At 40.0% G+C, this 16537-nt stretch overlaps 1 protein-coding gene across 1 annotated transcript; it reads left to right on the top strand.

The window, feature by feature from the left end:
• Positions 1-15601: 15601 nt before the first annotated feature.
• On the top strand, positions 15602-16537 carry LOC101540262 (olfactory receptor 1013-like). Its single transcript, XM_004620435.2, has one exon. The coding sequence runs from the start codon at positions 15602-15604 to the stop codon at positions 16535-16537; it is 936 nt and encodes a 311-aa protein (XP_004620492.2).

Raw genomic sequence — 16537 nt, 5'->3', positions numbered from 1 at the left:
AGGAACCCAGGTGTGCGAGAACCGGGGCCGAGATCTCCAAGGCTGCTCTAATTGGGACTGGGCCTCTTCCACCCAGATCCCCCAGTTTCCAGTAACTAGGAAGTCACACCAAGAAACTGCCCCTGTGCTGTGTAATCCCATCAATGGTCAACATCCAGAGACTTTAAACCAAGCACTTGAAAGCTATTGGACATCTGATAGTCTAGTTCTCCCTCTTGGAGAACCTGACAAGCTACAGAGAGTCTATTGCCTACTCAGGAGAGTCTGACAAGCTCTCTGTGGAGTATTCATATCCCAAATACAGTAATATATATATATATATTTATATATATATATATATATATATATATATATACCTCTCAGAGAGTCCGGCAAGCTACCAAGAGTATCCTGCCCGCATGGCAGAGCCTGGCAAGCTACCCATAGTGTATTCGATATACAAAAAAACAGTAATGATAGGTCTCATTCTCCTGACCCTGAAGGAGCCTCCAATCGTTGGGAAAGACGAGTAAGGAGAGGCTGCTAAAATCTCAGAGCTGAATGTGATAGAAACATTACTGATGCCTGCTCAGTAAATCGATGATCAACGGGATGACAATGATACAGTGATTCTATAACTCAAAAATTACAGTCAGTAATTCCCACTGTTTCAACAGAGTGGACACTCTTACAAATACTGAGAGAAGGAATTTGAAGATCTGAACCACATAGAATTGTAGTATTAAGATTATTATTACTTCATTGAGAGTCAAATGTCATAGAGAGTAGAGAAAGGAGACATGGAAAGTCACCAGGAATATGTGTCTGCATCTGGAATTCTGTCAAGTGATTGAACATGGAATTTCTGGCAGTCCACCCGAGATTCTGATAAGTGTCACATTGAAAGGAAATGAAAATTCAAGAGTTTGAAATGATTTGTTCAAGGGCCAGTGTGGGTGTAGAGATGTCCCCATATAAGACACACAGCAAAGATTTGGTGACCGTCTTACCAACCCCAACAGCTTCTTTTTTCTTTTTGGGTCACACCAGCAATGCTCAGGGGTTATTCCTGTTTTTGCCTCAGAAATTACTTTTGGCATTGCTCGGGGGACCATATGGGGATCAAACCCAAGTCAGCCGTGTGTAGGGCAAATGCCCTTCCTGCTGTACCATCAATCTAGCCACCTTCCCAACAGCCTCTAAATTTTATTTTTATTTATTTATTTATTTATTGATTGGTTTTGGGGCCACACTCAGTGATGCTAAGGTATTATACCTGGCTCTGCACTCAGGAATCACTCCAGGTGGGCTTTGCGGGGGGGGGGGGTCATATTGGAAGATAAACCTTGAACCCAGGTTGGCTCTGTGCAAGGCAAGCCTCTTACTGGCTATACTATTTCTCTGGCCCAGTTTCTGATTTTTATAAATTAATTTCTTGGATTTTCTAGTTTTGCAAATTTGGAAGACATTTTTGTTTGCTTTGTTTTGTAGGACAACCCCAGGAAAACTAGTCCATAAGTACAGCATGCTAGAGAGTGGACCTCCTGACTTAAATCCATTTACAAAGGAATTGCCCCATACCTAGGCTTTGAATTTGTTCATTATCAAACCTAAGACAGACCCCAGACACTAAGTTGCAGAGCAGAGCAGTAATTATCACCAAAGAAGTTTTCTTATTTAAAATTGTCTGGATTAATGAGTTCCCCTGAAATTTGTTTAACTGCAAAACCAATCATTTCTTTCAAATTTAGTAATTACCAGTCTCTGAGTGCCCAATCAGTGCTAATGATGCCCAAGGCATCTTGTTAGGAAGAATGACAGTGGTGGTATTAGGCTTGGAGCTCTGATTTCCCACTGGCAAAAATAGTTTTTTAACGTGTTTAAGTAAATGGGTCCTTTGCTGAGCTAAGGACCCATGGCGCCAGCTGTACAATCACACATGGTTCTATTTTTTTTTGGGTTTGAGTCGAGATGATCTGGGCTGAATGTTTTCTTTGTCAGTTGAGGGAGCTAATCAGTAGAGTAGGGAATTCTATCAACTCTGGGCCTTGGGGAGAGAAGTACAGTTCCCTAAAGAACCTGGTGTCAGTGAGACCAGGACAAATGCTTCTAAGGATCCGTAATTGGAGATGTCTAGTAACAGCAAGGAATGAAGGATGGTGGGAAATAGAGAAAGAAGGACATGAGGGAAGAAATCACAGTACCTATTACACTGAAAGGGGAGCATTAAACATTTTATAATGAGCTCATTAGTATTCCCCAGGAGCTTCATTAAAAAAGAAGACAATAATGTTCCTGTGGAATTTTAGAAATAACCTAACGTAGTAAAGGAAACGTTTAGCAGAGAGAGTCAGTGCTTCCTCATGCTTTCCCATGAAGACAGTTAAACAGAAGGAAAGAGTTTGAGCAGGACATGAATGATACTTATTTTCTCTTTTCTACATTTGATTCTAGTTTATGCCTCGGTATTTCTTGGGAGAGATTTGATTTACATCATCTTCTGGATGGTCATAGCAATGCGAATATCTTTTATGTGTTTCCTTATGGTTGTAAACTTGGTGATAATATACGTTATCCAACAAGCATCTGAGAGGACAAACGTCATGCTACTTGGGGGAGGGGAACCAGAATCCACAAAGCTCAAACAGCTAGTATAGTGCAAAGGTTTAAGATAATAACAAGTGGGGCTGCAAGGAAGTCTACATGGAATTATGGAAGAGGCCTGTGGACCCTGGTCTTAGGGAACATATACCCGAGGAAACTCAGAGTGAATTAAAGACACAAATGTAAGACCTGAAAGCATAAAACTCCTAGAAGAGTATTATGGGAAATTGGTCTTTAAAATGGTCTTTTCTTTCATATGGCACCAAAACTTAAAAAAACAGAAGCAAAAACCATCATTTATCTTTCATGTAGTGGGACTACATGAAATCAAAAAGTCCCTATGCAACAATCAGCACAATAAAAAGTCAAATGATGTTTCTGACAAAATGTTTTTGAACTGTAACTCTGGTAAGTGGTTAATGTCCAAATCCATAAGAAACTCAACTCAATAAAAAATAAACAACCATAAATCTTATTTTAAAAATGGCCAAAGTTGGGCTGGAGTGATAGCACAGCGGGTAGGGCGTTTGCCTTGCACGCGGCAGACTCGGGTTCGAATCCCAGCATCCCATATGGTCCCCCGAGCACCGCCAGGAGTAATTCCTGAGTGCATGAGCCAGGAATGACCCCTGTGCATCACCAGGTGTGACCCAAAAAGCAAAAAACCAAATAAAATAAATAAAAATGGCCAAAGTACTTGAATAGATACTTGTTTTTTCCAAAGAAGACAGACAGATAGCCAAATATCAATAGTGTTGATTGATAAAATTGAAAAAGATCAATAGTGTTGATTCTTTTTTTTCAAAAAAGAATCAATACTATTGATAATTAGGAAAATATAAAAATCAGAATGGGTTTTCACTTTATTTTATATGCTATAATGACCATGAAAAAAAACCTAAAGATAACAAATGTAGTGAGTATATAAAGAAAGAAAGTGTTTGGAGTGAAATTTAAATTTTACAGGCATTATGAGAAATAGCATGAAGCTTATTCTAAAAGTAATACTGTCATATATTTCAATAATCCCATACATAATTATATATGTAAAAAATAGAATTGGTACCTTAAAAATATGCTTGTGCTTCTGAGTTTATTATAGCAAATATAGACTCAACCTCTTTGGAGTTTTGAATCAGAGAGGTGACACTATTACAGGTACTTGTGCATTTTCAGTATAGTGAGTACCACAAAATAGGGATTTGTGGTCATGGACACTTTGAAGGATGTGACTCTGTTTAAATATTTAGAGTAGGGAGCCTGGCTTATGAAAGATGCTTCATGTTGAGCAGACGTGTGACATGGCTTGTACAGACCACAAGGTGGCCAAATACCTCCAAGAAAGTGTCTTTCTCACTAAACTGGTCAAAAAAATATATTTTTTCTCTTAAGGTTGTCCATTTGTGAACAAATAATTAAAGCACAGATATTTGTCATTACTTATATTTATTTCCAAATTCAGACAGAACATTTTCATTGTATTTTGCCTATTGTAAAGATAACATTAATACATACCTATTGCTAAAAGAAGTAAAAATTTTTTATTATGTATTATTTTGTGTTAAGCCTCATTCAAATGTAAACTTCATCTCATGAAAGAGCAACCAGTTTATTTTAAAAAGATAATGTTTTAAAAAAAATTAAAAAAAAAGATAATGCTTTTAAAAGTGTTATAAGCATCACTGACAAATTTTGGGAAAGCACAGAAGATAGTTACTTTTGACAGATTTTTTTCTTTACATTTACCTGAAAACATATTGTATTATATATTCTATTATATTATCTATTTGCAATTACGTTTTATTTAAAAATTATTGCTATTATTTAAAAATTGTAGGCACTAAATAATATTACTATTATTTAAAAATTACTATTATTTAAAAATTTACAGTACTGTTAATGATAGGGTTTTGTGCATATAGTGTTCCAACACAGCACCCTAGAAGTACTCATAGACCTGTTTTCAGATGCAATCATGTTTTCCATGATTAAATTACCTTCCTTGGGCCACTGGGTCACTGTCATCCTGTTGCTCATAGATTTGTTCGAGCGGGCACCAGTAACGTCTCTCATTGAGAGACTTATTGTTACTGTTTTTGGCATATCCAATACGCATGGGTAGCTTGCCAGGCTCTGCCGCGTGGGCTAGATACTCTCGGTAGCTTGCTGGGCTCTCGGAGAGGGGCGGAGGAATCGAACTTGGGCCAGCCGTGTGAAAGGCGAACGCCCAACAGCTGTGCTATCGCACCTTCCTTGGAGGTAGGAATAATACATTTTTATTATTCCACTCTTTTTATTGATTTACTCTTATTTGAAGTAACATGGAATTTCACACGTACATATGTGTATGGGATTATTCACACCTTTTTCCAAGGCCCAGTACTATTTTACACACAAAGAACTCTCTATCCATTCCTCTCACTATACATCCATTTTCTCTCAGCTAGCTAGAATAAGTTTTCATTGAATCTAGGGTTACTTTTGTGAATTTTGCAGTTTATTTGCCTAAGTAATCTATCACCTGTACCTTTTCCTCCTTCCATTTAGCATGATTGCTTTAAGTCCCATACATCAGGGGTCATGTCTTTCATTTTTAATAATTTCATACCCATTTAGTTGATTTTTTTCTTTTTTTTTCAAAACACATTTTTCCCCCCTGCACCACCAAGTTCATACCTGTTTTATTTATTTATTTTTATTTATTTATTTATTTATTTTTGGTTTTTTGGGTCACACCCGGCGATGCACAGGGGTCACTCCTGGCTCTTCACTCAGGAATCACCCCTGGCCGTGCTCAGGGGACCATATGGGATGCTGGGATTCGAACCCGGGTCGGCCGCGTGCAAGGCAAAAGCCCTACCCGCTGTGCTATCGCTCCAGCCCCTCGTATCTGTTTTAAAGTCCCATAATATGGCGGACACCATGCCTCTTTTTCCCACAGGGAAGAAAAACCAAGGAAGATGGATATTTCCCCCCTTAGTTGGCATGGGGCTAAAGCTTAGTTCACAGTCTGGAGAATAGTTAAATTTTTAAGAAATATTTTATTTTTCAATGAGTTAACCAAACTCTTTTAGTCAAGATAATGTAGAATACATAACATGTCTTAGGACTTCTTTCTGTTACACTCACCAGTGAATCCGAGAATTCTTTCTTCTGTCTTCATTTATGCCTGTTTGGGACCACCATGATTTCGCAGAAGGAGAGGGAGGTGGATAATTGTGCACAGGGTTTTATCTCCAGAAATAGAAGTGGTATAATTCTTTTTATTGTAGTTGTTTGGACTGGAGCAATAGCACAGTGGGTAGGGCATTTGCCTTGCATGTGGCCGACCCGGGTTCGATTCCCTTGTTCCTTTTGGAGAGCCTGGCAAGCTACTGAGAGTATCCCGTCCACATGGCAGAGCCTGGCAAGCTACTTGTGGTGTATTCCATATGCCCAAAACAGTAACAAGTCTCACAATGGAGACCTTCCTGGTGCCTGCTCGAGCAAATCGATGAAAAATGGGATGATGGTGCTACGTAGAGTGCTATTGTAGTTGTTTGGTTTTGGGCCACACCAGGTAGTGTTCAGGGCTTACTCCTAGCTCTGTGCTTAAGAACCACTCTTGGTGGGCTCCAGGTACCATATTAGGTACTAGGAAGAGCTCCGACCTGGGTTTGTTGCATATAAGGCAAGTGCCCTACCTGCTCTATTCTGGCCCCACTTAATTTTTGTCAATGTCCTGTTGGCCCGAAAATAGTCACCCAATCGTGTCTTTATAACTAAGTGAATTAGGAAAATAGTCTTCCTGTTTTTCATTTAAAATTTTTTTTTTGCCACACCCAGGGATGTTCAGGGGTTACTCCTGGCTCTGCACTCAGGAATCATTCTTGGTGGTGCTCGGGAGACTATATGGAAAGCCAGGGATTGAAATCAGCTTGGCCACATGCAAGGCAAGTGCCCTATTCACTGTACTCTCTCTTTGGCCCCAACCTTCCTGTTTTGGATGGGCTCCACAAACTGCTAGGCGTACTGTATATAGTACAAGGTAGATTCTTTGTGAATAGATATCTTTATTTTCCCTTAGAAAACTAGGCACCACAATTTGCATGGCTGTTTAAAATGCTTACAGGGTTTTCAGACAATATTTCCACATCCATTGCAAACCAATTCGGTGTCTCCATCCCCTCATCAGTGACCCCTGGTTATTTCCTCTCATTCTCCAACCTGACTCCCTTTCAGTTACATTTTCAAGTTTAATTGTAGCTTGTGTTCTGTGCTTAATACAGTGTTGGATTTAGTGGTTTTAATATATACAGGGGCTGGAGTGATATGCAGTGGGTAGGGCGTTCACCTTGCTTGCGGCCAACCTAAGTTCGATTCCTCTGCCCCTCTTGGAGATCCTGGCAAGCTACCAAGAGTATCTCGCCTGCACGGCAGAGCCTGGCAAGTTCCCCGTGGTGTATTCAATATGCCAAAACCGGTAACAACAAGTCTCATAATGGAGTCGTTACTGGTGCCCGCTTGAGCAAACTGATGAGCAATGGGATGACATTGACAGTGACAATATATACAGAAACTTCACCTCTGGGTAATAGTGAGACTCAAGCTTCCCTATCTTTGCCTATGTTACTTCTGGAACTCTTTTGCTGTTTTTCACTTCTGTTTCTCCCTTTCCTTGACATTTTTGTTTCTGTAATCTAGAGCCATTGTTTTGCCTAATTTTGCTACCAGCTTTTGCTTAGACATGTTATTTTATAGATCACAAATTAGTGAAAACTCTGGATTTTTTTGTCCTGTGCTTCTGACTTCATTTAACATCAGATGAAATAGGGAGGAGGTGCAATGAGTTCTTGAGAAGTTATAAAAAAAAACAAGATGGGAATTAAAAGAGAATGATAACACAGCGGGTAGGGCATTTGCCTTGCATGTGGTCGACCTGGGTTCAATTCCTCCATCTCTCTCGGAGAGCTTGGCAAGCTACCAAGAGTATCCTGCCCCCACGGCTGAGCCTGGCAAGCTCCCCGTGGCATATTCAATATGCCAAAAACAGTAACAACAAGTCTCACAATGGAGATGTTACTGGTGCCCACTCGAGCGAATTGATGAACAATGGGATGGGATGACAGTGCTATAGTGCTATTCTATTGTTAGCCCTAAAGTAACACAAAAGAGCATTATGCCGGGTCCCACTTTGTGGACACAAGGCCTGATGTCTTGTAAGACTCTTAACTGAAATCTCTATGACTTGGAGAAGTCTAGACACCAACCTCACCACCTTCCAGTAAACAAAGGACATGAAGGTGAACCACCAAAAGTTCCAAACTCTTCTCCTTGACAATGCCATAGCAACAAGACTCATCTACATAGAAAGCTCCATGTGGGGCAATTTGGAGAAATCCAAGTTCACTCTTTGCAGTGTCATTCTATTAATTTTTCCCTCTGATAATTTCTAAATAGAACTGTTTTACTTCACTGCTCACAGACTCTCGGCAGTTCTAGATTTCTCCTGGCAATTCTTTGAGTAACTGAGGTGAACAGGGAGGGTAGCACAAAGCACTAGGTTTCCTTCTGAAGGCTGTCTCTTCTATCTTCCTCATTTCATGTAAGTCACTGAAAAACAAGATCCTGTAGTTCCCTCCATGTTACAGCAAGTTGCATTATTTCATCATTCCTGTGGCCGAGTAGTATTCTGTTTTGTATATACCATAGCGTCATTATCTGCTCTTCTGTTACTGGACACCTGGGTTTCTTCCCAAACCTGGCTATTGTACTAAGTGCTGCCATGCTCATAGGGGTGCATATGTCTTGTTGAGTGAATGCATTTGCCCCTTATGGCTAGATACCAAGTAGTGGGGTTGCTGGGTCATACGGTAGCTGTATTCTTAGGTTTTTGCTGGATATCCATTTTTTTCTATAAAGTTTGAACTTAGTAATTTCCCCACCAATAATACATGAGAGTTGTTTTTTTTTCTTTTTAACCACTCCTCATTAGCACAGGTTGTAGGAAAAACTATTTTCCTACAAATGTTTGCTTACATTGGTGCTGTTTTTAACACATAGTTCACAATCACTTTGTTCTCATTTTAAATCATTGCATATAAAATCCAGTATTTTATTTTATTTGTTATTATTATTATTATTTGCTTTTTTTGGGTCATACCCAGCAATGCATAGGGGTTACTCCTGGATCTGAACTCAGGAATTACTCCTGGCGGTGCTCAGGGGACCATATGGGATGGTGGGAATCAAACCTGGGTTGGCTGCGTGCAAGGCAAACGCCCTACCCGCTGTGTTATTGCTCCAGCCCCAAAATCCAGTATTTTAAAATTTATGATTCTGTCTCTCTCTTTATCCATCTCTTGCAACATTTACATGAAATACCAGAATCAAATTGATAGAAATATCAAATACCTTATTATTTCATTTTCTTGACACCGTTTTCATAATATTTTACTAGGTGTCTTCATTTGGATATGCTCACAATGATAAAAAAAAGAAAGATTTTTTTAGGACTAGGAAGATAGCACAAAGGGCTGGAATTCATGCTTTCAGGTGGCAGGCCTGGGTTTGATCCCCTGGAGCTGCGTGGTTTTCTGAGCACCCCCAGGAGAGAGCCACAAGCAATGAGTCAGGAGAAGCATCTCTATTATTGTTTTTATTAGACTCAAAGGTAATACATTTTAAAGGGACATTCCATAGAGTTAACCCTTATCCCTCAAAACCTTTTGGTCAGATCCAATTCAGGGAGTATCAGTTTCTCCCTAGAAGGCTTCTATTTTGAGTGATGCAAATATGATGCCTTAGTCCAATAGCTCTGAACTATGAAGCCCATTGAGAATCCAGTAGACCAGCCTTCTGAACAGTGAGGCACACAATCCGGATTCCCCAGGCAAATTTTCAGGCCATTTCTTTATCCCTTGAAGCCCACTGACATCTTTTTAGTGAACAATGAAACTCAGTCTAGAACTCCTGACTCATTTAGGTAGAAAGGTCAAGCTTCGGAACACCTAAGTCATGCAAAGTGCTTTACCAAGAGCTTGGATCCTATTGATTTAGCTGTTAAATCTCTTTCTGATCTTGTAAACTCTCACAATTACATGAGGAAATTTACTTCTCTGCAGATATGACCTACTGACCTGTAAGGTCACAAGAGAAAGAATTCTTTAAGTTTGATCATTGGTTATATCTCTAGTGATGATCAATCACATAATTGAAATTGCTAAAGCCATTGTTCAATAAATTTTTGCTAAATAGTCTGGTTTTTATTACACTCAAAGTTAATACAATCTCAGAACACCTTATTATTACTCCATAGCATGCATCAAAATTTATAGGTATGACTTGTTGTTAATTGAATAAGGCAAGTAATTATACTTAAACTAATGATAATTTGATCAATTAATAGATTCGGCCTTTCCAATGAGGTCATATATTTTGAAAGACATTCTTTCATTTTTGGTTTTTGGATATTTCTTCTTTTGTCATTCATATTCACTAAAACTCTTGTAAATGGGTGTGCTGGAGCAATAGCACAGTGGGTACGGCATTTGCCTTGCATGTGGCTGACCCGGGTTCGATTCCCAGCCTCCCATATGGTCCACTGACCACCGCCAGGGGTGATTTTTGCTTGAAGAGCCAGGAGTAACCCCTGTGCATCGCCAGGTGTGCCCCAAAAAGCAAAAAACAAAACAAACAAAACTCCTATAAATGTTATTTCATTTTATCACCACAAAAATTTCTGACGAAGGCAATTTACTTTCATTTCATAGAGGAAAAACAACTCTCTGAGAGTTTTTGGAGGGTGCCTTGAAAGCAGTGCTCAGGAATCTAGGGGCCACTCATGGTGATATTCAACCCTGGCCAATATGGTATTGCCATCCTGTGGAATCCAGTTGGTAACTGCTCTAGTCCAGCGGTTGTCTCTGAATCGCATTACGTGTCTGGCCCATCTGATTTTTGACACTTGGCAAACGAGATGGAGTCCATGATTCTTGACCGTCTACAGAGGTCAGAACTCCGGATTCCTTCTCTCACTTGAGTGAAACATGATACTCCTAGCATAGCTCTTTCGATTCCTCTTTGGGATACCCAAATAGCATCCTGTTTGTGTAGGGCCTACGTCTCTGGGGCGTATGTTAGTGCAGGAAGAACGGTGGAGTTGAAAAGAAGAGCCGGAGGTTCTTCGTCCTCTTACCCACTTCTTCGACGCTTTTGAAGGTGTTCCCCGCTGCTTTCTTCCTCCTGCGCAGTTCCGCTGCCGTCATTCCTCATGTTCAGTTCTCGACCCAGGTACACATAGCTGCTGCATTCGGAGATGTTCGTTCACTACCCAGCCACCGTCATGTTTGAGGCTGCTTCCAGACACTGAAGTAAAGCCCAAAGAATCAGGAAAAGCAGAACTTTGTGACCTTGTACTCCAGGCTCAACGAGACCTGGAAATTCCTACAATCTCCGGCGCCCCACCCCAGGGATCAAACCCAGACGACCCACCATACCAGAGCCAGATAAATACCTCACCGGTGGACCTCCACTACCTCCACTACCCAGACACTGCCAAGCTCCAGGCTGCTTCCGCACCACGTGGCCACTTCCTATGATGACACAGTATAGGACACTTAATAACCATTTTCCATAATTTTTGCACCGTATTTGATGGGCTTCAAATATGGTATGAACCATGGGAACACTTGTAAGGGCAATTGGAGGCTGCCCTAAAAGCCTCTGTCCCTCTCAGAGAGCCTGGCAAGCTACCGAGAGTACCCCACCTGCATGGCAGAGCCTGGCAAGCTACCCATGGTGTATTTAATATGCCAAAACCTAACAACAATGGGCCTCATTTGTTCCAATAAATTTTTTTTTTTTTTGCACCTGGTGATGCACAGGGGTTACTCCTGGCTCTGCACTTAGAGTTACCCCTGGCAGTGCTCAGGGAACCATGTGGGATTCTGGGAATCGAACTCAGGTCGGCCGCATACAAGGCAAATGCCTGACCTGCTGTGCTATTGCTCCAGCCCCAATAAACAATTTTATTGTTCATGAAATATTATAGGAGATCCATTCCTGCTCTCTCCCTGGCCCTAAGGATTTCTGAGTTTAAAGTTCACTGTGTTTTGGCAACATACCTAACGAGTTGTAGACCTGGGATTCACACTGAATTATTTCTATGCTGAACTTGCCTCTTAAACCAGGACTAAGTTTATCTAATACTTTATCTCCCCTGAATCCTCTCTGATTGCTGGATATATAGAAGTTGCTGGAAAAACATGTTTTGGATGAACAAATATAATCAAGTAATGAAATAACATTAATGTTTGTTCTAAACATATAACTTTGGTCCTGTCTCTTGATTTATATTTCTCAAGTTGTGCCCCAATTTCACGAAACAGATAGGTCAATCTATTGAAGAAATAAAACTGCTGACGCTTTCATTGTCAGATTTATTATCCTCATTGTAGGCCGAAGAGGATTCTTGAGCATCTACTGTAGTTATTTCCTTCTGATAAATTCTTTGTTTAATTTTTGTTGTTGTTGTTATTCATGATTGAGTTTCAGGCATACAATGTTCTATCACCAATCCATGAGTGAGTGCTCTCATCTTGGGGGTCTCACCCTCCCCCCACCTTCTATGACAGGAACTTTAAATTTTTATTTTAGGCATTGTGGTTTACAATATTGTTGCGATTAGGGTTCCATGCAGCTCAATAGGTTCCCCCAAAGTTACCACTTCCTTCTGTGATGCTTCCTGCTTCTGTGTCCTGACTCTGCTCCCCCCTCCCCCCACTATCTTATTGCCCCTCCCCTCCCCTGTGGTCTGCATCTGAGAACTGAAGGCCAGTTCTCAGTTTCTGTATCTTTGGACAATTGTTTGTCCTCTACTATGCTTTTGTTATATTCTACATATGAAAGAAGCCGGTTCCTCTTGGCCCCTCTCCTGACTAACTTCACTCAGTCTGATGCTCTCAAAACCCACCCATGTAGCAAGGACTTGCTTGATTTGATCTTTTCTGTTGCACATTTTTTTTCTTTATCTCAATTGTGAGAGGGAAACTCACAAAGCAAAAGGGAGTGGCAAGTTAATTGAACCAATTATTTTTTTATGATGAGTGAAAATAATGTCCTTCTACTTCATCCCAGAAAAACACTTAAGCATTATAATTGTTCACTTGTCACCAGAATAACACAGACCTTATTTTTTTTAGCAGCATATCCCAAAGGGATTCTTAGGCTTATATATAGAGATATATCTTGTAGTGTTACCACCAGAAAGAAAATTCCTGTTGAATGAACAGAAAATTTATATTTTTGCAAAGTAGCATGAAAAATTCTGGACTTGATTTGACGTTTCAATGAAGTGATAAATCATGTTCATGAAGTAAGTATTGCATTTAATTAACCTATGGGAAAAGCTCAGTAAACCATTATATGGACAATGAAAAAAATTCTTCTTTTTAAATTAAAACCATAGCATAATTCAACTTTGTGAAATTCAAAAAGTTATCTTTCTTATAAAGATGAAGCCAATTGGATTGGCACCTTCAATCTCAGTCCAGCAGAGTCAATTGCAAAGAAAGAGACAGATGCTGTTGTTTGTCCAGGTAGCAAGCTTGCCTTGAATAAAGAAAGGGCCAGATTGGCCCTTTATTGAGTATAGTATCTCAATTTGCTTCACTCCTGTGGCTTCTGACAAGTAATTGTTCACATTAACATGTACATTAACATTAAGCAAGTATGTTAAAAATTAACAGGTACTTTAAGAGCAGAGACTGAAACATTTGCATAACTGGGGTTATAGGGTGCTGAGCAAGCACCTTTAACTTTTAGAAGTCTTGGTAATCTGTTCTATTCTAGGGGGACATTTCCTGCGTGGGTACGTGTTTGCAGAACTCATTGTCTAAATTAAGCTAAACTTTTTTTATGCAAGGAATTGACCCAACCTTGGGGTTGAGTTCTCACAAAGATGAAACGTTTACATATATCCTTTATTCAGCTTTTTTTTTCAATGAAATAATTTATTAGATGTGTACAAGATGGGGCTGAAGCAGTAGCACAGTGTATAGGGTGCTTGCCTTGCATACAGCAGACCTGGGTTAAATCCCCAACACCCTAAAGGGTCCCCTGAGCACAGCTAGGAGTGATCCCTGAGTACAGAGCCAGGAGTAAGCTCTGAGAACTGCTCAGAAACAAACAGAATTTTTTTAGATGTGTACAAGATGAATGGCTTCCATCTCTAGTTATTTCTAGCCATATGTGGGTTGTTATCTCTCCCACTGAAGAAAACATGTTAGGTCTAAGTACTATGAGTACAGGAATGTTACTATGGACCAGTATTTTCCTTTTTTCCTTTTTTTTAGTGGACAGGCAAATGTACTATATTTTTTAAATAATTTAATGTTTGCTACATGTTGGCTTAGTGGAGTATTTTTTTAAAAAATTTTTTATTAATGAATCACTGTGAGGTACAGTTGCAAATTTATGAACTTTCATGTTTGCATTTCAGTCATACAGTGATCGTTTACCCATCCCTCCACCAGTGCCCATTCACCTCCACCAATGATCCCAGTATCCCTCCCACCACCCCCACCCCATCCCTCACCACCCCACGCTGCCTCTGCGGCAGGGCATTCCCTTTTGTTCTCTCTCCTTTTGGGTGTTGTAGTTTGCAATAGAGGTACTGAGTGGCCTTCATGTTCGGTCTATAGTCTACTTCCAGTTCGCATCTTCCAACCCGAATGGGTCCTCCCAACATCCTTTACTTGGTGTTCCCTTCTCTATCTCAGCTGCCTTTTCCTCCAGCATGTGAGGCCAGTTTCCAAGCTGTGGGGCAGACCTCCTGAGGACTAGTATTTTCTTGAGATGGATTTTATTAATTAAAATAAGGCATGGAATAGGAGTACCTTAATAGGAGCAATGCTATTCCCTATCTATTATTTATCTATCTACTCATGGTTCTGAAGGTCATAAGTCCAAATCTAGCATCCATGATTAATATTAAACTGCCAGGCCACACTCTACCCAGAAGGAGCCATGCCTTGTCCCTCTGGCTTTCCATGACTGCTGACATTCCTTGTGACAAGTCACACCGATCTCTGCTTCTAGCATCTTATTGCTTCCTATTATTATATACAGTGACTTGTTGTAAAATCTCCCTTTGTAACTACTGTATGTGTCCTTGCACTTAGAGTCCATCCAGGCAATCTTTCCATTTCATTATTATGCTATACCAGTAGGAAGTAGCATTCACAGCCTTGAGTAAAGTCTATATGTCTTTATGGTTCGTTATTCAGCCTACACATTTACTTCAGCCATTCAATTGGACCAGTTTAGCTTTTATTCTCTTAATTTTATAGGGAATTCAATGACCTTGTGAACACACTTATTAGGTATATTAGTATTTTTCCTTTCATTGTTATTTAAAAACCATCTAGGTAGCTCTTGTATCAGATTGCTAATATTTGAGTAAGTCTTTCTATTTTACTTAAGCTACACATTTGTTTTGTGCACTGCTGTGAATAACAACAAGTTGAATAAAAATATAATTATTGCATTCAAGGTATTCATTATAAGTGGCCTTTGAGTGATATCCCCAAATATGGTTAAAATAGTAAAAGTCTGCTTATTTATACAATTATCTATGAAAGGCAACATAACTCCAGGGCCTGAAGAGAAACTTGAGAATTTGTTCAAACTACCTTTTTCATACTTTCCTCAGAGACCCTAGTTATCCTACCTGTCAATAGGAGAGATAGTTAACAATCACCCTCTTTAAAAAGATGAAAAGATTAGTTTTAAAATATACAGTGAAATATACTATGCTATGTGCGCAATTCTAAATTCTCAAGGCAACATAGAATTGGTTTCTCAGTTATCGAAAAAGAATCATGTCAAGAATAAATGTGTCTTACAAGGCACAACATATACGCCTAAATCAGATTTTTTAATAAATGGCAAGTGATAGTTGAAACTTAAATATATAGATATTCTAGAGAATATATGTTAATCATTTTTACAGAGGTGGAACCCCAGGTGCACATTCTTAATGGATGAGAAAAACTTGACCCAAGTGAAAGAGTTCATACTTTTAGGGTTCACAACGGACTTGTGGCTGCAGAGAGTGCTCTTTTTCATCTTCCTCATCATTTATATCATCAGTCTCCTTGGGAACATCACCCTGATTTCACTGATCTGTGGTGATCCTCGGCTCCACACGCCCATGTATTTCTTCATAGGAAATTTGTCATTCCTGGACCTCTGGTATTCTTCCGTCTATGCTCCGAAAATTCTGATAACTTGCATCTCCGAAGATAAAAGCATCTCCTTCGCGGGCTGCCTCGCTCAGTTCTTTTTCTCTGCTGGTCTGGCCTACAGTGAGTGTTACCTCTTGGCTGCCATGGCTTATGATCGCTATGTGGCCATCTCCAACCCCTTGCTTTATACCCAGGCCATGTCCTCAAGGTTATGTATCGGTCTTGTTGCAGTTTCCTATGCTGGTGGCTTTCTTAACTCCACCCTCATTACCAGTGAGACCTTCACCTTAAGCTTCTGTGGGAACAATGTCATTGACGACTTTTTCTGTGATCTGCCACCTCTTGTAAAGCTGGCCTGTGATGTGAAGGAAAGTTACCAAGCTGTTCTCTATTTCATACTTGCGTCCAACGTTATCACTCCCACCGTCCTTATTCTTGCTTCCTACCTCTTCATCATTGCTGCCATCTTGAGGATCCGTTCCACCCAAGGTCGCCTCAAGGCCTTCTCCACTTGTGGCTCTCACCTGACAGCTGTCACTTTGTACTATGGCTCCATCCTGTTCATTTACTCCCGACCCAGTACTAGCTACGCCCTCGAAAGGGATAAGGTGGTATCCGTGTTCTATACTGTGGTCATTCCCATGTTAAATCCATTGATCTATAGCTTAAGAAATAAAGATGTTAAAGATGCCCTGAGAAAAATGATAGATAGAGCAAAGTTTTCCTAG

Source organism: Sorex araneus, chromosome 6 (genome assembly GCF_027595985.1).
Source record: "Sorex araneus isolate mSorAra2 chromosome 6, mSorAra2.pri, whole genome shotgun sequence".
NCBI lineage: Eukaryota > Metazoa > Chordata > Mammalia > Eulipotyphla > Soricidae > Sorex > Sorex araneus.
Note: the sequence above shows the minus strand (reverse complement) of the source record. Positions and strands in the feature narration are given on the sequence as shown.

Excerpts from the sequence above, each read along its gene's own strand:
- LOC101540262 (XM_004620435.2), top strand. The coding sequence starts at position 15,602 with ATGGATGAGAAAAACTTGACCCAAGTGAAAGAGTTCATACTTTTAGGG.